This window comes from Curcuma longa, chromosome 13, assembly GCF_044706935.1.
Source record: "Curcuma longa cultivar G26 ecotype Majalengka, Jawa Barat chromosome 13, ITB_CL_G26_1.1, whole genome shotgun sequence".
NCBI classification, from domain to species: Eukaryota; Viridiplantae; Streptophyta; class Magnoliopsida; order Zingiberales; family Zingiberaceae; genus Curcuma; species Curcuma longa.
Genome location: NC_133873.1, coordinates 6,557,606 through 6,582,842, shown reverse-complemented (window position 1 = coordinate 6,582,842; position 25,237 = coordinate 6,557,606). Strand labels below are relative to the sequence as shown.

The window sequence follows — 25,237 nt, the reverse complement described above, 5'->3', positions numbered from 1 at the left end:
TCAAACCTAGAGCCGACCTAGAGACAAGCCACTCTGACCTATCTTGAATTCCCGATCTACTGTCAGCTCATCCTTCATCTCAATCTCAGCCAGATCAGTAGGAATTTATTTTGATACTTCATCCTTTGATATTTTTATTTTTACTATACTTACATTTCTATATATAATTCAAATTCATTTCATACACTTAAATTTTTACAAAGCAATACATGAAGATCAGTGTGAATGAATGTTCATAGTTGCAGATCATTAAATTGGATTCTAACACCACCAGAGCAAGCTGGGTTTCTTACTTTATAGATTCTTATTGCCAATTCTATCAATTACGATAAGAAACTATTTAAAAAGAATGAACCAATTCTACTGTTGATCAGTAAGTATCCAACTTAGATGCTTGAAGCCAGATCTTATTGTCAAAATATTGATGAAAAACTGAAAACTATTCATTCGACTCATAACATTTACATTGTATCGAATATCTGTAATTTGACGTGGATTACAAAACTGACAGGAAATGAGGAGAAGAGCGATGTGACTTATCTTCCATGAAGTCCAAGTGTTCACCTGCGTCCGGATCTCTATCCGATGCTAAATGGATCAACTCTCGACACTAAATATGAAATAGAAGCTGGTTCAGATCATTAAATAAACATGTAAAAGATTGAAAAGAAAATTTATATTTACAACAAAGGAAAAGCTAAAATTTAATAAATATAAACAAGTGATTTCCTCTAAGTTTCCATTCATCCTTGCAAGTAGAGATTCAATTTCTTGATTTCTTATCATCAACAATGAAGTTTGCACATGTAATAAAAAAAAAAGGTGTGCTTTTCACATTTAAATTAAACTCTAAATTCATCTACATCAAGAGGTTTTAGATATGTTTAGCAGTTGGAAGAGAGCAATTTACAGCATGAGGTTCTGATTCTACCATATTACTTGGGATTACTAGTACCATTTCACAAATACAGATTAAGGAATAGAGTTTAGATATATACATGGGCATTTATTGTAAATGTTTAGTAGATTATTCATCCATCCATCTACTCGGTAGAATTGTGATTAACTGTGGTCAAGATGCTACGAGGACAACAGAATTATAGGGCATATGGTAGGTTGAAGCAACCTAAAGCTGCATTTAGGTTTAGCTCCTTTTCCCCCACATAATACGAGTGAGATGATGTTTCTGTTGCTTTCAGAAGGCTACAATAACATTTCTCAAGTGAATTCAGGTACCTTCTTAGCAAAGTAACTAAGTTCTATATTCATGAACGCGCATCCATTTCGTAGCAGACCATTTATTTCCTTTAATAACAGGGCATCCTCCTGCAACAAGTTCAATTAGTAGCTGAGAATGTTGAATTTAGAGCAAACAGCTAGATGAAAATAGTTCTTAGTGGGTTATCACTATAACTAAAAATAGAAAACATACCATGTAAACTAGATGGATCCAGAGTGGCATCTGGTTTCATACTCCAGAAGAGCAAAGCATCACCCATCTTTGGTTTAACAGAAAGGCCTTTTTTTGCACATTCTGATAACTCTGGTGAAGAACTTCTGTTGAATTTTGCAGAAGGAAACACGGTTTCACCACCTTCCTCAACATCAGAACTGATCGAGAAAAATGGAACATTGATGTTAAGGTCATGGAAAATGTTTTGTTGAAAAAACTGTCAGCCACTTGAGTGCAATATAGGGTGATTCTTACAGGTACATGAGAACTGTAGCTATTCGCTGACCCCCATTCTGAGTGTTGAATTCATCCATGAAGTAGTCAAAGTGAGCATCATATTTCTGACCAACTTCATAATGGAGAACCTGAAGACCTTCTCCATGTTCTGAAATAAGGAACAAAACTAAATCTTAGTTGTGTAAAAACAACACCTAAATAGTACACTGAAGAAAAACTGATACTAGAATAGATGCATAATTCATGTTCGATAGGAGAATAGTGGCATGATGAACTAACTATATTAGTAAGATGCTCATATATACCAGCATGCATGGTGTAAAGCTCACCAATTGAGTCTGATGTAAACATAGCATTCTTCTCCCAGAGAAATTTACCAGAAGAAAAATGAATGAATGACCAAAAAATGAAGTAAAATTAAAATTAAAATTTTAAAATCAAGCACTTTGCAAGTCAAATCTTCGAGTATGTTCAGGAACAAGTGCCAATAAGCATTCAAATATACCATGTAATCAATAAATACACAAATGCAAGCAGGATCAATGTATAAGAAGATACCAAATAGAAATCAATAGCCAACATAACTAATTTTTTTGAAATTTAATAATAATTCACACAATATGGATCAATTAAGAGGAGCAGAGGTCTGATATATGTCAGGATTTTCAGATAGGAACACAGCTAAATAGTTTTGTATAAACTGCATGATCAAATGTCTGAAAGCAATCAGGAGTTAGAACATGGCACATCATAAAACATTATATATAACAACAGGCATAGTTCTTCAGTTCATATAACTTACTAAATACACACCTACAGGTATGAAGGTAAAATCTGCTATTCTTTTCTCAATTGTTCGGATGATTTTGTCTTGTCCTCTTCTAAGAAACATGCCAGCACTTGTCCGGACCCTAGTAAGAAATTGCTGCACTTTAAGATGATTGATTAACTAGCAGGTAGACGATAAAAGAGAGCCAGAGAAATATAAACCTGCTGTCTTTACTCCGACCCGTCGCACTATCTACCACTGTTGATTTCTGCATATGAGGCTTTGCTAATTCAATGAGGTACTCACACTCTTTCTGGGACTAATAAACACATATAAACAGCTATTGTTACTTACAAAGAACGTGTATAACATTACAAACAATGCAGAAGATATAACATGCATATGTGGCTACACAGCACTGGAGAGAATAAATGATGTCATAGGAAGAAATAACAGGATAAAAACAATTACAAAAAACTAAGATTTGTCACCTGTGCCCATGCCAGCATATCATCATGATAAACGGTGTAGGAGGAAAAGTATGTGTGTCAACTTTCTTATGCTACTCAAGCAGAAATGGTAGCACAGTAGGAACAATAATGTAAAATGTTAAGGTTTTGACGTTGCTATCTTAGATATGAATGTCACCACAACTAAAAATGAATATAGAAAGGACAAAGAATGTCAAAATATTTCTTCAATAATGACCTAATAGATTGGATGCGAGATGGAAAATGCAGAATTTAGGACTTAATAATAATGCAAACTCCTGATTGAAGGTCAGAGTGTAATAAAAGATTAATGGATGTCCTTAGTTATGGTCAATTTATAAGAAACATGAAACAATCTTGAAGGACGAAAATAACTTTTCAGGCAACTAGAGGAATTAAAGTTAACAGAGATGTGGGTTTTGACAGCTACAAACACAGACAACTAGAACTGAATGAAGAAGCTTTTTCCTAAACATAGTTCCTTAATGGTACAAAATCTCAGGCATTTCTAGTCCCACCTTAGTGACTAAACTAGTGCTGATGGATCTCTTGCAGATAGGTTGACAATTTTGGCCAAGGATTTTTTTGGTCGAGAAGCAAAGGGAAAAGCAAAAGCACAAACAGTTGAACAAAATTAAAGATCGCCTGAAGCATTCCGGCAGACCATTGAATCATTACAGCTCACAAGCGTCGACACTATGAAAAAGACCCCAGATCTCATATTAAAATACATTAGACGCCCTTTTCAGATGACTATACTAATTCCCATAGTTGTCTTTTGTTAAACAGCCTATTTCTCCACAAGGATTCGTTACAGGTGAGTGCATCGTAAACTCATTTGTGGAAAATTAGGCAAATTTCTCAGAAGAGAGGCGATAACTGGAGTGAATTTAACCATCAGTCAGATCCATAAATGAGGTTAATCATCCCACTAAGTAAATTAGGGAACTCCCAACTTCGGATGCTCCGCAATTCGAAAGGGCGGAAGCAACCTAATGCATGGAAGAAGAGAATGAAAACTAACCAAAAAATTGTGATAGACAAACGCCCTTGGGTCCCACGAGACCAGCTCCGTCCACCGATCCCCTCCGTGCTCCAGCGCATTCCTCCTGCAAACCCCAGAAACACAATCACTAGCTGGGAACGGAACCTCACGAGATCCAAGGCGAACGCCCACAGATCCATTCGATCTGCCTATAGAAGCACCAGCAGGAAAAAAGAGCACAACGTACGCCTCGTGGACGGATCTTCGAGGGCCGTGCTTGGCGGGGCCGTCGGAATCCACAGGGAGCGAGAAGATCCCGAGGGCGAGGAGCATGAGGAGGACCACCGAGACGGTCAGCAGCGCCGCCAGGATGAGGGTGAACGAGGAGGATCTCCGGCCGGGGAGCAGCCGGGGGTGGCGCGTCGGCCTCGCCATTGTCGCCGACTCGCCGTCGCCGTTCGCAGCTGTCGCCTCTGAGAAATTGGAGGGCGAGAGAGGAGCAAAGTCCGTCTACGAGTACGAGTCACGCTTTCGATTTCCAAAAAAAAAAATTAAATAAGAATCAAATACCGACATAACTAGAAACATGCGCGGATAATATATATTAATAATAAATTATTACATAATTAGTTTTAATTTAAACTCTTTTTTTATTGAATTTCATAATTAATATTTAAAATTTTAAATTGATATATATAGCGCGACGAGAAATCCATGATCCGTGCGCGACACCCGCAATCCACCGCCCCTGCTGCTGCCCTCACCGCACCATCCAACCACCATCGACCTCTCCTTCAAGCGCGATCGACGTGCAGCTCGTCGGCGCTCCGTCCGGCGTCGGATTCCAATCGAATAATGGCCGAAATCCGATAAATTTCGGCCAAAAATAGGGTCGGCAGTTGCGCATGCCACTACCAAACCTTGGAAGTTAAGTTGGGTGATCGGGATACTGAGCATCTTCAAATGAACCTCATGCTCTTTTTTGAAACTAAATATACTAATATATCATCAACAAAAACAATACAAATTGATAAAAGAAAATAAATCTTGAAATACATAATTTATCATTTCAATCAAAGATGAAATTTGTCATCCCAGCAGCTCCATACGATCAGCTCCATGATTATATATGAGGAGATAAATTGGGAAACTGTAGTTAGCTACTACGAGGAGGACATTGCCTCGGCTTCATTAAGATTCGACCCTTGCCCACTTTAGTAAATTTGTCCCGTACTAACCAACTCAATTATATCTCAAAGGCAATACATAACTTATCGTGCTATGGGAGCACGAGTACAAATGACATTATCTAAAATTTATAGTTACTATCATGAGATTCAATGAATACTTATTCTTTATCTTTTTTTTTAATGGTTCCTTATCTGATAGTTAATGTTCTAAATTATTCATTGTATTAAAAAAATAAATCATAAATACTTGATTGATCTACTGAACACCATACTATTGTACCACGTCCGAAGATAGAGGATTTAAACACAACTATTTCTTTAGTGGGAAGGAATTGAGGAAGGAAAACTTAAATATTAACAATTTATATCTTAATAAATATTTTTTAAAATATTAATAAAAGTAGACTTAAAAATATATTTTAATTATTTTAGGTCCTAAACTAATCTTACATTAGATTGTATGTTGCATTTAGCTGTCGAGCTCAACCAATGACAATGGATAACATTCACATGTTGAAATTTTGACCATTGATGGAAGAGACTTTATTATGCATGAGTGTTTTAGGTATACATTGAGTGTCTATGCATGACCTTATTATTAATTTATATTGAATCATATGTGAAGGGTCCTCAAGGATGTATGTATCTCCACAATAGCATGATATTGTCCACTTTGGGCCTAAGCCCTCATGGTTTTGTTCTTGGGCTCTCCCCAAAAGGCCTCATGCCAATGGAGATACTTTCCATCCTTTTAAACCCATGATCTTTCCCATGTGTTTTAGATGTTTTAAACCCATGATCTTTCCCATGTGTTTTAGATGTGGGACTATGTTTGCACCTTTGCAACCCAACAATCCCCCCCTCAAACAAAGGAAAGGACCACAGACCCCCCTCAAACGGAAAGCCTCCGTTTGATGTCTGAATCTTCGACCCACTAGGACTTCCTGCCCCTCGGTCCATCCTGACCTACTAGGACTTCCTACCCAGCCGCAACCAGGACTTCCTGCCCCTCGGTCCACCCGACCTACTAGGACTTCCTGCCCAGCCGCAACCAGGACTTCATGCCCCTCGGTCTATCCGACCTACTAGGACTTCCTGCCCAGCCGCAACCAGGACTTCATGCCCCTCGGTCTACCCGACCTACTAGGACTTCCTGCCTGGTGTCTGGTCCTCTTGATTCAAACACGGGAGCCCCTAGGTTCAACCCACATGGTTAGATCCGGATCATGGCTCATCCGGCGGTTAGTCCAGTGACGAGCAACCTCCCTCTGATACCAATTGAAGGGTCCTCAAGGATGTATGTATCTCCACAATAGTATGATATTGTCCACTTTGGGCCTAAGTCCTCATGGTTTTGTTCTTGGGCTCTCCCCAAAAGGCCTCATGCCAATGGAGATACTTTCCATCCTTTTAAACTCATGATCTTTCCCATGTGTTTTAGATGTGGGACTATGTTTGCACCTTTGCAACCCAACAATATGTATATATATTGTGAATAAATAGGTAGGGAGAGATTTTTTTTTCACATGTGAGTAAGATTCAGATTGCACTGAACTAAGTTAACTCATGTGCAAACATGACTTATGCGTCAAATGTCAGATCAGTTGAGATAAAATTTATCCAAGAGAATGAACCAATATTTTACGACATGAATATATTTTTGCTACATGCTCAATGCATAACGGATGCATTAACTGATGTTAATGGCGTACCGTAACCTCCTGAGTGAAACGACCAACTATGACTGACATTTTGATTCGGGTGAGTAAAGACAATAAATAGTAATTAACTGGTCATTTAACGTTGTTTAAAGTTGGAGCTCATGTAAAAGAGGACGTCATGATCTTGAGCAAATGTGTGCAAGCAAATATAATCTTCATCCACTTTCGTTCCCTCATTGTCTTTCTCTTTGTCGTGCATTTGCTCAGCACATCCACCTATGATAGCCTTTAGGTACTATCTCAGTTCATCATAACCACCAATGCTTGGTGGAGATTCATGATTTGCCATTATATCCAGAGAAACAGACGATCTATAACAACCTTAAAGCACCACTGAAGGTGAACCGAATCTGTTTTAATGAAATTGCATCGAACGCAGACCTCGACTCTCTGTGTCGAAGCACTCAGGGATTTGGACTCGATGGCTCAAACTTGGAGACTCGGACTCAGTGACTCAAACTCAAGGAGTCAGACTCGACAATTCAGACTTGGGACTCGAACTTGGTCATATAAGGCAGTCCAATCTTCCAAACAACTCAATAATTATTAAAGTAGCTCATCTTTTTGTTTGGCAGATTGAGATTATCAACTCAGGTCATCTTGATAGATAAATCAAAATTGAAATATCATAATTTTCAATTCAATACATTCCCATAATATCTTCCGCAAAGATTGTCTAACATCACATTCCTTAGATATCAAAAATCCATCTAGAAAAATTGAAGATACAATCAATGAATGCTCCAAAATCATTAAATGAAAGTAAAGATGGATACCTAAGCAACAACTAAGAATATGGAAAAGAAAACAAGACATTAAAGTATCATCAAACATGCGACAAATGGAAGCATCCTCCTAGACGTGGATCTTAAGTAACCAATGGTGGATCTAGATTTATTCGAGCTTCATCTGATTAATTTTTGGAGGAAGATAATCTTTTTCTTAATTTATCTGTCCAATAAATTTAGAGTACAACTTATACATACCCAGAAATTCACTTTAAAATATTTATCTTACTTGAGATTCGAACATTGATTCTCTTATTATTCATCTGAGTACTTAACTACTACATTAACACTAACCTTGGTTGGAGTTATGTGGCTCCCGAGACATAATTGAGTTGGTTACGATGGAACAGAGTTGTTAAAGTAGACAAAGATCGAATCTCGATAAAGTCAAGGTAATGTCTCCGTCATAACCAATTACAGCTTTTTTATTTACCTCCTCATAGATGGTTATAGGGTCGACCGTGTGAGGCCACTGGGGTAGCGGATTCCATCTTTTATTGAAGAATTGGTTGGAGTTTTGTAATTATTAAGTAATCACAACTAAGATTATATGTGATAATTTAAACCAAACGCATCTTAAAAGTTAATAATGAATATTTGAGATTGTGAAAGTTGGAGTAAGATAAACTCAAGTCGCAATGTACTTTATAGTGAAATGCAACAAAGATGGATATAGTGAGTAACAACCCATTCAAATAGAGAGGAAGTAGATGCTAGAGTTTACAAAACAGGGTAGAAAATCAAAATGACATTCTCCGTCACCTCAACGGTCCCACACGGTTATATGGTGTATCCCACGACCATATGTGAGGAGATAAATCAAAAAACTGTAGTTGATCATAATAGAGGAATATATTATTTCGACTTCATCAAGAATCAAAATCTTACTTTCTTCTGCAATTATATTTCATCATAATCAACTCAGCTATGATAGGCCGAACACCATCTTACTCATAATTTAATTTCTAAAATACTCCTTTGTACTTTATCTTAGAATTATTTTATATATACATGCGGACAGCATGCAGCGGTCTGCACCCAAACCGCCAGCTAGTCACCGAACCCGGTTCAAGATAAGAACAAGAAGCGGTTTCGGCCGCCTCTCCACGCCATGCACCTTCTTCGACGTGCCACGCCTCTGACTCACCGCCATCCCACGTGTCGCTCCGCCGATCTTCCCCTCCCCGCCTTTTAAACCGCCCCCTCCGCCTCGCCTCGCCTTCCATCCACCGCCGCCGCACCGAGGAGCGAGCGACGACCCTTTGAATCTTTTCCCCGTCGAAAGAGCCGCAGCTAGCCATGCCGCCTCGCAGGTTCGCCTTAGGCCGCACCGAGGACGCCGTCCACCCGGACGCCATGCGCGCCGTGCTCTCCGAGTTCATCGCCACCGCGCTCTTCGTCTTCGCCGCCGAGGGCTCCGTTCTCTCCCTCGGTACGAATGATTAATCAGGCAGTACTGTTGGTTAATCGGGAGATAACCGAGTGTTGGTCGCAGGGAAGCTGTACAAGGACGCGTCCACGCCCGGCGGGCTGGTGGTGGTGGCCATCGCCCACGCGCTCGCCCTCGCCGTGGCGGTGTCCGTGGCGTACAACGTCTCAGGCGGGCACGTCAACCCGGCCGTCACTCTCGGCGCGCTCGTCGGCGGCCGGATTTCCCTCATTCGGGCTCTGTTCTATTGGGCCGCCCAGCTCCTCGGCGCCGTCGTCGCCGCTCTCCTCCTCCGCCTCGCGACCGGCGGCATGGTAACCGATAACGAACTCGCTCCTCATCGCCTGAATATATATATAACTATAGGATCGCCGACTAAGCTAAAGCCGCACACATGCAGAGGCCGGTGGGGTTCGCGGTGGCGTCGGGCGTCAGCGACTGGCACGCGGTGCTGCTGGAGATGGTGATGACCTTCGGCCTGGTGTACACCGTGTACGCGACGGCGATCGACCCCAAGAGGGGGAACCTCGGGACCATCGCGCCGCTCGCCATCGGGTTCATACTGGGAGCCAACATACTGGCGGGCGGCCCGTTCGACGGCGCGGCGATGAACCCGGCGAGGGCGTTCGGGCCGGCGCTGATCGGCTGGAGGTGGAAGAGCCACTGGGTCTACTGGGTGGGGCCATTTCTGGGGTCGGCGCTGGCCGGACTGGTCTACGAGTTTCTGCTGATCCCGGCGGAGACGCCTCGCACCCATCAACCTCTGGCTCCCGAGGACTACTAACTAGTACAACTCCTTCCTCCTCCTCCTCGTCTTCTTCCTCCTCCTCTTTGTCTTCTTCTTCCTCCTCTTGCTTCTGTTTGCCCTAGTGTTGCAGAGTGATAAGTAACTCAGTATTTGTGTTCTTGAGCTTGTAATAAGTGGCACCTTTGATCATGTTTTATTTGTAGTTAATTAATAAATGTTTTCTGTTAATTAATGAATGTTTTATCTTCTTCCGTAAAAGGTGGATCCGTCATCTTAGCGGCCTCACACGGTGATTTACGATCATTTGTGAGGAGGTAAATTTACGAGAAACTGCAGTTAGTCATGACGCAGGAGGGGAATGTTTTATCCTCTATTTAGGAAATGGAGTAGTGTAACGTGAGATTAGGCAAGATTAATTAGCTAGGCTTAAAAACTTGAAAGTGTTGAAGAGATTTTAGTTTGAGGTTTTCACAATTTGTTCTAAGGGCAAAAACGTCAACTAGATTAAAGATGAAAATATTTGAATTATAATCAAAGTCTCGGAAATACATTGAGAAGATAAAATGAAAAATATCTATAAAATTTAAAAATAAAATTACGATGATTTAATTAATTATATTATTATAGAGATATATTGATTCTATTAATATTAATAATTTATATTAGAATCATGTAGAATAATATAGATGAGGTCTAGATCATGGAGATGGAGATAATGGAATAATTAAAATAAGCTATCAAGTAAGTCCTCATAAATCAATTAGAATCAATTAAAACATAAAATATATGAAAATATATTTAGAATCGCCATTAAAGTTTGTTGAGATTTTTTTATTAGATTTAATTAATTAAAGGTAATTTTTAATCAAGCAAAAAAAGAGTTTAGATTGAGTTGACTCAATAAAAAAAATGTTTATTGAGATATTTTAATAGATTTAATTAATTAAAGATAATTTCCAATCAACTAAAAGAATTGAGTTTAGATTGAGTTGACTCAACTAAACAATTGAGTGGACTAAGAAGCCAATTATAAGTATTTTATTTAAAAATATTTATTTAAACTTTAATTAGTTGACTACACTTACACTAGTGTTGACGAGGAAGTGAGGGTTTTTTATTTTGATCATATTAAAATAATTTTTATTAAATTTAAATAATTTTAATTAAATTAATAAAATTTTGTAATATAAAAGCCCCCTCTATATATTATGTTTAACAAATTAAACAGATTTATTTTGAAAAAAAAATCTTTAAAGATACTTCTAGTCTTTCAGCTTATCAAAATTGATTAGTATCTAATTGATCTTGATTTATGAAAATTTTTTTTATCTAATATCTAATCAATCTTAATTTATCGAGACTTCATCATTATCTAACATTCCACTAACTTTGATCTATCGAGACTTCATCGTTGCTCATCTAGTCAACTTTGACTTATCAAGATTTCACCACTACCAAACATCTAATCATTTTTAATTTGTTTGGACTTTTCTCATTGTCAAATATTCGATCAATCTTGACTCACCTATATTTCACATTTCATGTTAAGTGTCTGATCCTTTATAACCTATTTGTACCTCACTTTCTTATGTTAAGTGTCTAATCTTTTATGTTCCATTTGGACTTTACTCTTAATAATTAACTATTGGATTTCCAATCACTAAGTGTCTGATCAATCGTGACATATTTGTACTTTTCTTTACTTGCCAACATTCTATTGGACTTTCGATAATCAAGTGTTGTTTAGTCAACCATGATCCACTTGGATTTTTCTACATATAAATTTTCTATTGAACTTCCAACTGTCAAGTGTTCGATTAACTGTGATTTACTTTGGACTTTTACAATATCAAATATTAAGTCAATCTTAACCTATTTAACTTTGTACTCAACCATCCGATATCCAAATCAATTTTAGTAACTTAATCTGAGGTTGATTGCACCAACAAACTCTCTCCAATAAACTCTCCTTTCACTTAACGTCTCACTCTGATTAATAAGCATATTGATCAAATTTCGAAACTCAATTCGAACAGACTCAAACTTTGTCAACCAAACTTGACCAACTTGGATCAGATGGCATCAACACTTCATCTTATAATAATTAAATTTTGATATAAACTTAATTTAATATTAAAATTGATGCATTAATCACTATCTATTAGAATTACGGATTTAATTTACAACATTTAATTAAGTTTTCATTAAAATTTATTAAGAATCTAAATAAAGATAATAAAGTCTAAATACTAAATATGTGAAAATAATATAAAAATATTTTTTTTTACCAAACTATGATTGAACTCTTACAATAAACTAGATATATACAAACTGTTATTTGACTAAATTATAATATAAAAATCATTGGATAATTTACTTATACATATTCTAAATTTTAATAATCAACTAAATTTTAACTTAACTAAAATATATTATATATTTTTAAAAAATCATATCAATTTTGAATAATTATAAGATCCATTAATTTTTCCTTATATTAAAAAATGATTATGGAAAATCATGTGGAAAACTACACTAAATACAAAAACATGATTTAAGTTGACTTAGTTTTCGTCATATGTGATTTCCATCCACACACAAAAATTAGATTCCAATGGATGTTTATCCATTTCACTTTCGTCCATCTCAAGTTCTTTTTCGAAGATGTGGAAGTTCTTTTGTTTTTATTTGGATCACTCTCAATGATTATCATGCTTATTTCTGACAGAATATTCGGGCCATCCGAAAGAGTTTCGATCATCCGAAACATGAACAATATCTTTTTTTATTTTTTTGACTTACAATAAATCATTTTTTTTTAAGTTTAGAGATTGAGTTATAATATTAAAGCACAAAAAAAATTTTAAAATCAAAAAATTTAGTTGTTTAACGGAGTGTGCCTGGATAAGAAGGGAAGGATAATAACTTTACACACCCTCATGAGTAATTAAATTTTTTTTATTTTAAAAATTTTTATGTGTTTAATACTAACTCAACCCCTAAATCGTAAAAGAAAAAAAAAATCATAAATAGTCAAAAAAAATTAAAAATAAAAATGACACTGTTTCTGTTAAATCGATGGAATCAAAATATCTCCAAATGACATGATATTATTTACTTTGGGTCTAAGTCTTCATGATTTTATTTTTGGGTTCTATCCAAAAGGTCTCATCATCCTTTTAAATTCATGATCTTTTTCATGTGTTTTAGATGTGGAACTATATTTGATATTGCAACCCAGCCGTTTCTGTTTCAAGCACCTCAATATTCTGTCGCAGATGAGTCACGTATAACAAGACGCATATATATTTCATGGAGGGCCATTAGATTTCTAAGATTGTCTTTGAAGACATTCTACTTTCAAAATTCCTAATAGGTTGGAAAAAAAAGAGTGTCATTTTGATATTATGTTTTTTGAAGGGATCAAATTGCAAATAACCTTAATAATTATTATTATTATTATTTTGTTGGTGGCGTTGGAGGCTGTGCCCAATCCCGAGAACTGTCTCTGTTCTTCCGTCTGAATGCCTCCTTCCGCTAGATTTCTCGCCACCAGCGTCGACGGACCTCCGCCGCCGCTGCTCTCTTCTCCGGCGCAGACCACCAACACCGACGTGGTGGTGATTCTGGCCTCCTTGCTCTGTGCCATGGTCAGCGTCGCCGGCCTCACCCTCGTCGTCCGCTGCGTCTGCGCGGGCCGCCCCCCTCTGCAAGCGGCGCCTGGCAAGGGCCTCGAGAAGAAAGCCCTGAGGCGGCTGCCGAAGGTCTCCTACGGCGGCGGCGAGGGCGAGGGGGACGGACCGGCGGCGGAGTGCCCCATCTGCCTGGCGGAGTTCGAGGAGGGGGACCAGCTCCGAATGCTCCCGCAGTGCGGCCACGGCTTCCACGTCGGCTGCGTCGACGCCTGGCTCCGCCACCACTCCAGCTGCCCCTCCTGCCGCCGCCTCCTCGTCCTCCCGCTTCCTCCCTCCCGCTGCCAGGGCTGCGGCGAGGGTTCCATCGACGCGGCCGAGCCGGAGCCGGCGCCGTCGGCCCCCACTGGTGCTCTCAGACCCTGAATCCAACCAACTTACTTGCTTCCTTCAGCTGGTCTTCTCTGTTCAAAGTTTTGCTGATACTTGTGTAAAACCTCTGTTAAGGAGTTCATTTCTCTTCGTACGAATTGCACTGATCAACAAGAAGGGTATTAAAGAAATGATCATCATTTCTCCATGTTAGATAAATCCTGTCTCTTTGATGTTAGTTTGTTTTAGCTGAACAACAATATGAAGAACAATAATTAGCTCGATACATTTATGGGCTGTATCTGATCAGTACCAGGAGCAATTGGGATTTGATAGGGTTGGTTCAACTACCAGCATTCTGTGTCTTTGCTGGAGAAAACTCAACTAACATAACGAATGAAGGATCTTTAGCACTAGTTTAGGAAAGTAGGGTTTAATTCCTTGGAGTTGCAAAGAAGAAGAAGAAGTAGTAGGGAATTGCTACCGACGGCATGAGTTGTTGGAGTTGGGCAGCCATGGATGTTAAGCATAATGGCTTGTAGTTGTTGGCATCAGTACTGCTTTCATAATCTTGTCAGTTTACAATTATTGGAATTCTATTTTCTCTTCTAGATTGTATCCTTAAATGCTGTCATGTTAGGTTAAGTCTTATTAAAGTGATCGACTGAGATTTTGGATATTTGAGTTTTATGCTCAATTTACTCTTCAATAAAAGGTGGAATCCGTCACTCCAACAGCTCCACACGATCGGCTCCACGACCATTTGTGAAGAGGTAAATCAAAAAATTACAGTTGATTACGACGAGGGAAGGATATGCTCAGTTTACTCAGATAGACGGACAGCTGAGTGAGAGAAAGGAATCAACTGTGGAAAAATATCCCTATGAGAAGAGCAACTCGAGAAAGAAGAGAAGGTAGTGCGGGGATGCCCACGGCTCACACTCGCGAGCGGCCGTGAGTGATCGTGTTTACAAGCGGCCGTGCTCACGAGCAATTACGAACAATCGTGCGGGGACTCCTGTCGCTCATGCTCGTGAGCGACCATTCGGGGACGCCACTGCTCCCCTCCCTCATGAGTGGTTGTGCGGGGACGCCCGTTGCTTGTGCTCGCGAGTGGCTGTGAGGGGGATGCTCGTCGCTCGTGCTCGTGAGCGGCCATCCAGGGATGTCACCGCAAGCTCGTGAGCGACAGTGTGGGGGGGGGGGGGGGGGGGGGGGGGGGGGGGGGGGGGGGGGGGGGCTTGCCGCTTGTATTCACTAGACCCGACCACGGGCCGGGTCCAGCCCGGACCCGGCCCGGAACCGGCCCGGGTCAACGGGCCGGTTGGCCCGTTGACCCGGTTAGCCGGGCCAAACCGTAACCGGCCCGGCAGGATGCCGGGCCGGTTAAGGTTCAACCCATTTGGAACCGGCGAACCGCCGGTTAACCGGCGGGTTGAACCGGCGGTTCAAGCTTTTTTTTTTTTTTTTGGTTTTCCGTTGGAACCGGCGGTTCCAACGGTCCGAACCGCCGGTTCCAACGGCTCTGAACCGCCGGTTAACCGGCGGTTCAGAGCCGTTGGAGGGGGTTTTTTTATTTTTTTATTTTTTTTCAACGGTTAGGATCATTTGACCGTTTTTTGATCAATGGCTATGATTTAGTGTCCGTTATGATCCAAATTCTATAAATAGGGAGTTCATTTCATCATTTTCACACACTTCTCTACTCTCTAACTCTCAATCTCTCATTCTCAACTTCGTAAGTTCGCGTTTCCGAGTTCCGACTCCATCTTTCGACTACAATGGAAGGAGGCCGCGGTGGAAGTTCTTCACATCGATCTCGGAGGGGAAAAGAAATAGCGCACGAGGATCCCATTCCCAACATTCAATCCACCGATGATGAGATCGAGGCCCAACACCTTCCGACGCCCGAAACACAAGGAAGTACTGAAGCAATTACTTCTAAGGTTCGGGATAATCCTCCTCTAAAATCTTCTATTTTTACTAAACATTTTGAGAAAGTCACTCTTCCATCGGGAGAAATGCGTGCAAAATGCAAGCATTGCAATGCTTCCTACAAATTCCAAGCCGGCGGCGGCTATGGATCGTTAAAACGACATGTAGAAACGAAGCACCCGACGGAATATGGACTCGACCTTTCTCAAACACAATTATCTAGATTTTCTAGCGGTAGTAGTACTGATTCTGGTTTATTTTTATATTCTGATAATAAATTAAGAGAGTCATTAGCTAAATTTGTTTCCGTAGAACATCTTTCTTTTAGTTTTGGATCTAAATGCACATTTGAAGATTTTTGTAAAGAATCTCTTAATCCATCTGCTAAACGTGTTCCTAGGACTACACTTACTCGTACAATTAAAAAATTAGTAAAACAAGGAAAAAAGAATTTAATTGATGAATTTAGTAAATTAAATAATAAAGTTTCTTTATGTGCCGATATTTGGAGTGATCATTGGCAAACTCATTCTTACATGGGTGTAACTTGTCATTGGATTGATAACTCTTGGATCCTCCAAAAAAGGTTAATAGCTTATAGAGTTTTTGATGAATCACATACTGCCCATAATATTGCACAATTATTATGTTTAATTTTAGAAGAATATGGATTAACTCATAAAATATTTTCAATATCATTAGATAATGCTAGTTCTAATACCGCTTCTATAGATGAATTAAAATTTGTTTGTCAACCTGTTATTGGTGGTTTATTTTTTCATATTCGTTGTGTATGTCATGTTTTAAATTTATGTGTTCAAGATGGATTAAGACTTTTAGAAAATTATATTAAACCAATTAGAATTGCAATTTCATATTTATGGTCTCATCCATCTATGATGAAACAATGGGGTAGATTTTGTAGAGCTAATGGAATGAGACCTAAAAAATTTCCACGTGATGTACCAACACGTTGGAATTCCACATATCAATTATTACAAGATTCATTTCAATATAAAGATTTATTATGTTTATTTTTTGCAGAAAATAGTAATACTAATATTTATTTATTTTCACAACAATGGAATATTTGTAGTATTATTTGTGAAATTTTAAAAGTATTTAATGATGCAACCGAACAACTTTCCGGTGTTTATTATCCCACTGCTCATTTAGTTTTAGTAAATTTTTGTAGTATAGTATTAATTTTAAATGAACATATCAATAATGAAGCTTTAACTTCTTGTATATTAGCTATGAAAACTAAATGGGAAAAATATTTTTATTTAATTCCTGAAATTTATTTAGTTGCATTTGCTTTAGATCCTAGATTTAAATTAGAAGTTTTACAAGAAATGCTAACTTTATACTATGACGCTTTAATTCCTATTAAAGATCCTTCTTCTCCTGATCCAGCTAGTATTATATATATTATTAGAAATTATTTAAATGATATTTATAATCAATATTATGTGAAATATGGAATACAAACTAATATTTCTGAAACACAACAACAAACTATTAGTACTAATTTAAAACTTTCAAAAGCACAACTTTTATTAAAAGAACGGACGAAACGTCCACGAGGATCCTCAAGTTCCACACAGGAACTTGAGAATTATTTTACCACTTCTTTTGATTTTAATGAAGCAGATAGTGAAGATTTCGATATTTTAAAGTGGTGGTCACAGAAGGCTCAAAGCTTTCCCGTTCTCTCTGTAATTGCCAAAGAAATTTTAGCATGTCCAGTGTCAACTGTTGCTGTGGAGCAGACATTCAGTGCCGGCGGCAACATACTAGATGAACGGCGATCAACTATGTCTCCCGACTCATTGGAAGCCCAAGCATTACTCGACGATTGGACCAGAGCCGAGAAAAGAATCCAAGGAATGCAACTTTCAGAAGACGAAGCCGAAGAATTTGATACGGAAGGAACGAATACAACGGGAGGAACGGGAGGGAATGGAAGTGAGTGATGTAAAAGGGTAAAATGTAAAAGAACTACGTGGGCTTTGATTCCCCTATACCCTAAGGGGATACGTAGGCAACTTAATAAGTGCAAGCCCTTTTTTTAATAAATTTTAAATTTTAAATTTTAAAATTTTTAATATAATAATCTCGAACCGTCGCGAACCGTGGCGAACCGTGAACCGAACCGTGAACCGGCGGTTCCGAACCGTGAACCGTAACCGTCTTGGGCGGTTAAGGTTAAGGGTCGACCTGCCACGAACCGTCGAACCGGCGGTTCCGAACCGTCGAACCGTCGGTTCCGAACCGTGGTCGGCATTTCTCCTATGTTCCAAAAGTCAACGCTGCCAGCTGTACAACTCAGCATCTAGCCAAGTAATAATGCATATCTAATTCCGTTGACTTTGACTTGTGCCATTCTTATTTTTTTTTATAATTAAAAAAATAAGGACATAATGCTTTTTCATTTTTTATCCTTCTGATTTTATAAAATAGAAAAGAGAAACAAAATATTAAATGGCTGTTCATCCCTCCAAACCAATGATCCAAAAGTCAACGCTGCCAGCTGTACAGCTCAGCATCTAGACAAGTCAACACGTTCCGTTGACTTTGACTTTGTGTCGTTCTGAATTTCATAGCCACAATCCGATTGCTTCTTCCATCAACAATCAAGAAACGAGAATCAATTCCCAGCCGAGGAGAGAAGAGGAATTGAGGATTGAGCATGGGGAGATTGGGCTACGATGCAAGAGTCAACCACTTCAGCCACCCTCACCCTTTGGAGCTCACCTCGCCGGACCACCGCTCCACGGCCCCGCCGGCGACCTGTGCCGGTTGTGCCCTCCCAGCCTCCGCCGGCGCCTACTACTCCTGCAAGCCCTGCGCCTACGCGCTCCACGTGGCGTGCGCCCAGATGCCGCCGCGCATTCGCCACCCGGCGCACTCGCACCACTCCCTCACCCTCCTCGCCGCCGCCTTCTTCGACTGCGCCGCCTGCGGCCAGCACGGGGCCGCCGGCTTCTCCTACCGCTGCGCGCTCTGCTGCGTCGACTTCCACGCCCGCTGCGCCTCCATGCCGCTCTCCGTCGCCCACGCAGCCCACGACCACCCACTCGCCCTCGTCTTCTCCGCCCCCTACGAGGACGGCGGTGGCTTCTCGTGCGACGCCTGCGGAGGCGTAGGCGGCAACCACTGGCTCTACCGCTGCGCCACGTGCGAGTTCGACGCCCACGTCGGATGCGCCGCCGCAGATCCCGCGCCGGCCCAGCCGCCAACGCGACCGGCCCCGCGGCTACCGCTCGGAAGAGGAGCACTGCCGGCGGCCAGAGGGATGGGCGGAAACAGGGGAGGTCTGCAAGGCTGGCCGGTGGGTGGCATAGGGCAGCCACTGGGATTGGCAATGGGCGGTCTGGGGGGACTGGGAAGAAGCGTGATGAACCAGATGGTGCGAGGATTCGTCAACACCGCGGCGAACCAGGTGGTGCAGAGCATGGTCGGAGCCGGCGCCGGCGACGGAAGCTCAACGATGGACATGGAATACGGCACTGAAGCTGATTCATTTGGTGATTCAGTTCAGCAGTGAAGAGAAGGAACTTATCGTTTTACTTAAATGAGCAAAGTCGTAAACTTGTGTTTAAACTTATTTATCATAAATTTTATCGAGTTTAAGCTGAGTTTAATCAAAATACAATACTTATATCTTTTGGATCTTCAAATTCTCATTATGCTTGATGGCATCTCATCGAGATTGAAGTTTTCCATGACTTATGCTCGATCCAATAGCCCATCAACCAACCTTCTTCAACAAAAGGTGAAATTCACCATCCAGCGGCCCCACACGGTCGGTTCTATGACGATCTGTAAGGAGGTACATTAGAAAATTGCAGTTGACTATTACGGAGGAGGGCATTACATTGGTTTCGTCGAGATTCAATCCTTCTCCACTTCAGCAAATCTGCTCCGTACTAACCAACTCAACCATGCTCCAGAAACATCCATAAACTAGCCTTGAACTATCTCATCTTGCACACTCAATTCAATTTATTAAACTCAAATCACTCAACACATTTGTCAAGCATCAAAATTACAATAAAGAGACAAATAATCTTTTTTTTTTAACAATCAATTTAAGTCAGTAGTTAACAATAATAAATTATATATACAAAAAGTAAATATAGGAGTTACTCCTATTGAAATTTCATTCGAAATGGCCAAAGACTTCCCTCATCTAGTTACTTCCCCTTAAAAAATGAATACGCCGCATCCCAATTTTAGGGCTACTTCCCCTCCATCTATGAAACTTATAGATTCACCCTGATCTAGACATCCATCAAATTTATCACACACCTTAGTTGAGTAACTAGTCAGCTGAATTCGTCCCCGGGGCAATGGTGCAATGGTAGGACATCCAGATTGTGATCCAGGGACTCGCGGTTTGATCCCCAACTATGACGTATTTGTAAGAATTTTCTTCCAAATAGGGAATATAATCAAAATGTTACTAAAGAAAATAAAGAAAGCGGAACAATGAAAGGAAAAATCAGGTTACGATTGATATAAAAATAAGCCTATAAATAGGCTTTTACAATGGACCTTTTCTACCCAACGTAAAAGATTAAAAAATAAAGATTCGGACAAAGTAAAAAGACAAAGTAAAAAAGACCTGGACAAAGTCTTATCACCAAAAAACCCGGACAAAATCTTAACACAAAGGATATTGGGCATCTGGATTGGCCGCCGTATGCGCTTCCTGATTTACCCTGGTGGTCGGTGGAAAACTTCCGTGGGACCGGACTGACCACCCCTAGGGATTGAGTCCATGAGACTGATCGAGATTTATCATTTTTTTAGGAAGTCAAATTTCTATCCCCAGGACATAGTTGAGTTGGTTATGACAGAACATAGTTGCTGAAGTGAATAAGGGTCGAATCTCGATGAAGCCGAGGTAATGCCCTCCTCCGTCGTGACCAACTGCTACAGATGGTCGTGGGGCCGACCATGTGGGATCGCTAGGGTTGCGAATTCCACCTTTTACTGAAGTAGGAGGTCAAATTTCTACCATTCTTATAAAACTTCAATAGAGTCTCCCCTATAATAATAACATCCCATATTTACAAGATATAATACAATTCAGCCACCATGACTGTGGTGTAGTGGTAAAACACTCAGAAGAACAAATAAGAAGATCATGATTCAAATCTTAATAGGGATGAATATTCTAGTTGTCGGCTTTCGAGTGTGCATAAGTTGTGCTTCGAATTTACATAATAGGTAGACAAGGGAGGAATACCGTCTATCTCCAGGCAGGGGCGGATGTATTAAAGGGGCCGGGGGGGCCATGGCCCCCCCCCAGCCCAAGTTGAATCTTTAATGTGTTTAGATTAAACCCTTAGGGTTACTGGTTAATAGGTTTTAGGGTTAATGGGTTGTTGATCTATTGGATCCTAAACCAACCCGATAAGCCGATAAGGAAACCTAGAAATCGCGAGTCTGCCTTCGTTGGGTCTCGATCGCGCCTCCGTCTTCTTCGTGTCTTCGTCGGGCGCGACGCGACAACAACTTCAGCTTGGATTGCCGGCGATCTGCAAGGTGGCTGAGGACGCCGGTGAGTGAAGGGTGGATTGGGCAGTGCCGGTAACAGGGTCAATCGGCGGCGGCAGTGGCGTGAAGGGCAGACCGGAAGAGTCGAAGAGAAGAAGTAAATCGGGTGAGTTTCAGCCGAATATGTAAGTTTGTACTTAGGTCCTTGATATGTATCTTTGGGCAATTCTTTTGTTCAAATGAGTATATTTCTTTTGTTCAAATGAGTATATCGTTTTCATTATATGGCCCCCCCCCCCCAAATATGAAATCCTGGATCCGCCCCTGTCTCCAGGATTAGTCAGACAAAATTTGAATACTTAGATTATTAAAAAAAATACAAACCATAATATCAATCAATAAGTATTAAATATTATCAACAAGTATCATATCAATAAAAAATAACACTTTGATGTCGTTATAAGTATCTCATAGTCATGATACATTGCTATTATAAATAGAGTTTACACGAACTTAATCATGGACACTAGTAAAAAATCTCATCATATATACTTAACATTATGCCTTTATGTTGATCTTCTTGTTTAAGATCCGCTTACATCTAATGGATTTGATCTCTTCCAATGGGTCAATAAAAGCCCACACTTTTGACATACATAGGGTCCATCTCCGAGTATATGGCTTCAAGCCATGTCTCAAAATCGATATCATATATCACTTTCTTGTAACTTCTAGGTTCATCATCTTCAAGAGGAGAATATTACCATGCGAGAAGACTTGAGATTTATATTTTGTAGGCTATAGATGAACCCTACTGCACGACCTTATATGGTCCTTGTGTTTTAGTAATGGAGCTTTCACAATATCTTGTGATTACTCCTCAACTAATTCCTCAATTGGAGAGTTCCTTTGCAACTTGGCTTGAACCTCTTCGAGCTTAATTTTCCTTTTGCTAACCCTCACACCTATGTACTCTATTCCAAGGAACATTGCATGGTGAGAAATAGGCACTTGTTTGATTTGGGTTAAAGCTTATTATGCTTCACGACCCTAAACACTCGATTAACTCGATTAAGAAAGACTCAATATATTTTTACCCTTCCATGTCTCATATATGGTTTTCATAGAGTTTGAGGTCGCTCAATTCATAAGAATGTGTATTGTATGTAGTATTATCGAAATACATGTCACTATGATTGATCATGAACCAAATCATGTCCAACAAAGTTTTTCTACTTTTGGAGATACCATTCAACTTGATGGCTTAGCGAATAATTTTATTCAACAACTTGTCTATGTCTCTAGTATTTATGTTTGAGGTACCCGGAGCAATGGTGCAACGGTAGGACATTCGGGTTGTGACATAGGAATCCGCGGTTCGATCCCCAGCTATGACGTATTTGTAAGAATTTTCTTCCAAATGAGGAAACGCAATCAAGGATACTGGGCATCTGGATTCGGCCGCCGTATGCGCTTCCCGATTTACCCTGGTGGTCGGGTGTATTCGCGGGATTTAAATTGGCCACCCCTAGGGATTGAGTCTATCAGACTGACTGGGATTCATCATTTTTTTTAGTATTTATGTTTGAGACTTGTGTCTTTTTCTCATAATATTAAATAATATTCACGAATAAAATTTATTAATTATGTTCATCAATAATATTTTTATTAGTAAAATAAATAAATAAGCTTTCAAAATCAAGTTTATTAATCAACTAAACAACTTTAAAAATATAAAAATTTAAATAATTAAATAAACTTGAATCAACAACTTAAGCTATAACATCTAAACGAATCAAACTCAAATTATAATTGGACCAAATTCAAGTCTACATAAATGAAATCAAGTGAATCTTAAATCGTCATTTCAACAATTTGATTCATTTTAAACTCGATCCGAACTTGACTCAGTCCTATCAAACAAGCTTGAATAATATAAAGTTCTGCCTTGTTTAAAGCCCTATTTACTTAATTATGCAGTAGAGACTGATAGGGTAGCTAGGTCTTGGCTGGCACTGGCTGGCTTCACGCCAGTTCCAGTCCACCAGATTTGTAGCCATGCAGCTTTCTGACAAATCCAATCTGCCCACATACTAGTTCATAAGATTAGGGTTTGCTGTACCCATCCTCCTGCTCCCTATGTCTCTTCCTTTGGGGCTACCAGGGAAAAGAATGGGAGAGATGATTGAATATGCCATGCCATAGCCATGCACACACCCACACATCATTCTTTCTGTGTATAAATACCATCTCTCTCTTGGCTTGTTTGGTGAGGATCGTAGCTGCTTTGTCATTTGGGCTTATCAAAGGGCTGCTCGCAGAGGCCATTGGCATCCTGTCCACCTCCAAATCACCACCAAGGACATGGAGAGTTGCAGGTGGAGGTGGACATAGCTGCCAAGTGAACTCTGTTGGCTTCTCTTTGTAAAACCCAAGTGATCAGACGATTAGTGAAAAGATGCAGGGTGAGTGTTCCTGCTTGAGATTACCTACGGAAGAGTCATCGGCTAAGGATGGTGAAGTGACGCAAGACCCACAGAAGGTGGAGCTTCTGTCAAGCTGCAAAAAGAAGCTAAGGAGGGTGAGAACCGAGGTTAGGGGTGTCTTGGCTTAACCGCTACGACGCTCAAGTCGGGCAGCAAATCAAAGTTGGAGAAGAAGAAGAAGAACTAGAAATGTTAGGAAAGGAGAGTGTTGATTGTGTGTATGCGTACTTGCACCAATGAGAAACAGAGTCATTATATGGAGTCATTGGGGGAGATGTTCCATCACCGGTAAGAAGAATATCCTATTGTTGTTGTAGTTAAGGGTCTTATCTTCCATACTCGGTATAGTCTAGGACCACGCTGAGTTAATCATGTTGTACTGATGAGGTAGGTGAGATCATCAAATATTATATCATTAATTGCACGTGTCCTTTTAGCGGCGGTCTAGATAGAAGTGTGGACTCGGAGAAGTTGAGTTGATTGAGGGGTCAACCTCTAGCTAGGAGATCTCGAATTTATTTGAAAGAAAAGCCAGTAAAGCAGTGAGTGGGTTGCAGAGTCGGTTGATCAAGGAACCAAGCCGTTACTCGGCCACTGGACTAGAGTGAGGAGCTCGGGCGATCGAGTGATTTAGGAGTTGGGCATGAACTTGGTCATGAAGTCGAAGAAGTCAGTCAGAGTTGGAGTAGGGGATCAGACATTGAGCTAGAGGGGAGAGTTTGGGCGGTTGATCAAGTGGTTGAGTCAGGGATCAACCACTAAACTAAGTGGAGGTCTTGAGCGGTTGATCAGGAGATCGAATCGGAGATTGAACCTTGCCTCTATCGTGTCGCTGTCAATTGGATAACAAGTCCATTTTCTTCACTTAGTCATACTAACTCATAAGACTTAGAATGACCAAAATGTACTTTAGGGTTTCCAACTAGGATTTGGTTAAGTTAATGTTTCTAGTAGGTGTTTTGTTTATTAATGTATATATATGTGACAGATGCATGCAGCTAGCTAGCTTCCTCATTGCAATCATGCATGGTTTTCAGAAACTTTAGGGTAGAGTCACAATGATGAGATCTATATGCGATAATGAATTAAAATACTGATCAGTTGAATATTATATATTATCCATGAACGAGAGTAGGATATGGACTCAAATGTGATCTTCTTAGTTTCCTGCAAAACATCATTTGTTTCAGGCTTTAAAGATATTCTATATATACTACTGTTCTTTCTCCATCTTATTAGTTTCTTTTCTATGTCAAGAATATTATCAAGTAAACCTTTATTGGTTATATTGCTACGTAAGTAACTCTTCAGCTTTTATATTATGGACAAAATGCATGTATTTGTTTTTGGCAGTAATCAAATTAAAACATCGTCCGTTTTTATAAAGGATATTCTTTTTTATTTATTATCAAAAAAATATTTCATCTTATTTTTTTTATAATTTACTTCTTAAAATTATTCCTTAAGAAATTTAAATTCATAACTACTACATA

General features: G+C 39.9%; 4 protein-coding genes across 4 annotated transcripts; 3 read left to right on the top strand and 1 right to left on the bottom strand.

The window, feature by feature from the left end:
• Positions 1–391: 391 nt before the first annotated feature.
• LOC141844295 (putative prolyl 4-hydroxylase 3) lies at positions 392–4,436 on the bottom strand. Its single transcript, XM_074732333.1, has 8 exons — positions 4,183–4,436; positions 3,975–4,059; positions 2,681–2,778; positions 2,504–2,601; positions 1,709–1,838; positions 1,433–1,611; positions 1,237–1,326; positions 392–610 (listed from the first exon to the last, which is right to left on the bottom strand). The coding sequence occupies exons 1-7, from the start codon at positions 4,368–4,370 to the stop codon at positions 1,253–1,255; spliced, it is 852 nt and encodes a 283-aa protein (XP_074588434.1). The 5' UTR covers positions 4,371–4,436; the 3' UTR covers positions 392–610; positions 1,237–1,252.
• Positions 4,437–8,933: 4,497 nt separating this feature from the next.
• Positions 8,934–9,847, top strand: LOC141844297 (aquaporin TIP3-1-like). Its single transcript, XM_074732335.1, has 3 exons — positions 8,934–9,066; positions 9,130–9,377; positions 9,464–9,847. The coding sequence occupies exons 1-3, from the start codon at positions 8,934–8,936 to the stop codon at positions 9,845–9,847; spliced, it is 765 nt and encodes a 254-aa protein (XP_074588436.1).
• A 3,466-nt stretch (positions 9,848–13,313) lies between these two features.
• On the top strand, positions 13,314–14,036 carry LOC141844298 (RING-H2 finger protein ATL80-like). The gene has a single exon (XM_074732337.1). It carries the CDS (start codon positions 13,336–13,338, stop codon positions 13,867–13,869), a length of 534 nt encoding a protein of 177 aa, XP_074588438.1. The 5' UTR covers positions 13,314–13,335; the 3' UTR covers positions 13,870–14,036.
• A 4,295-nt stretch (positions 14,037–18,331) lies between these two features.
• On the top strand, positions 18,332–19,344 carry LOC141844536 (protein VACUOLELESS GAMETOPHYTES-like). Its single transcript, XM_074732566.1, has one exon. It carries the CDS (start codon positions 18,443–18,445, stop codon positions 19,298–19,300), a length of 858 nt encoding a protein of 285 aa, XP_074588667.1. The 5' UTR covers positions 18,332–18,442; the 3' UTR covers positions 19,301–19,344.
• The last annotated feature ends 5,893 nt before the right edge of the window (positions 19,345–25,237 follow it).

What these genes read in the sequence shown, in the direction of transcription:
- LOC141844295 (XM_074732333.1), bottom strand. Translation starts at nt 4,370, where the DNA reads ATGGCGAGGCCGACGCGCCACCCCCGGCTGCTCCCCGGCCGGAGATCC. An exon ending in GCTACAGTTCTCATGTACCT is followed by an intron (nt 1,612 to 1,708) that starts GTAAGAATCACC and finishes TTTCTCGATCAG; the next exon opens with TTCTGATGTTGAGGAAGGTG. An exon ending in GGATCCATCTAGTTTACATG is followed by an intron (nt 1,327 to 1,432) that starts GTATGTTTTCTA and finishes AACTTGTTGCAG; the next exon opens with GAGGATGCCCTGTTATTAAA.
- LOC141844297 (XM_074732335.1), top strand. Translation starts at nt 8,934, where the DNA reads ATGCCGCCTCGCAGGTTCGCCTTAGGCCGCACCGAGGACGCCGTCCAC. An exon ending in GGGCTCCGTTCTCTCCCTCG is followed by an intron (nt 9,067 to 9,129) that starts GTACGAATGATT and finishes TGTTGGTCGCAG; the next exon opens with GGAAGCTGTACAAGGACGCG. An exon ending in GCCTCGCGACCGGCGGCATG is followed by an intron (nt 9,378 to 9,463) that starts GTAACCGATAAC and finishes GCACACATGCAG; the next exon opens with AGGCCGGTGGGGTTCGCGGT.
- LOC141844298 (XM_074732337.1), top strand. Translation starts at nt 13,336, where the DNA reads ATGCCTCCTTCCGCTAGATTTCTCGCCACCAGCGTCGACGGACCTCCG.
- LOC141844536 (XM_074732566.1), top strand. Translation starts at nt 18,443, where the DNA reads ATGGGGAGATTGGGCTACGATGCAAGAGTCAACCACTTCAGCCACCCT.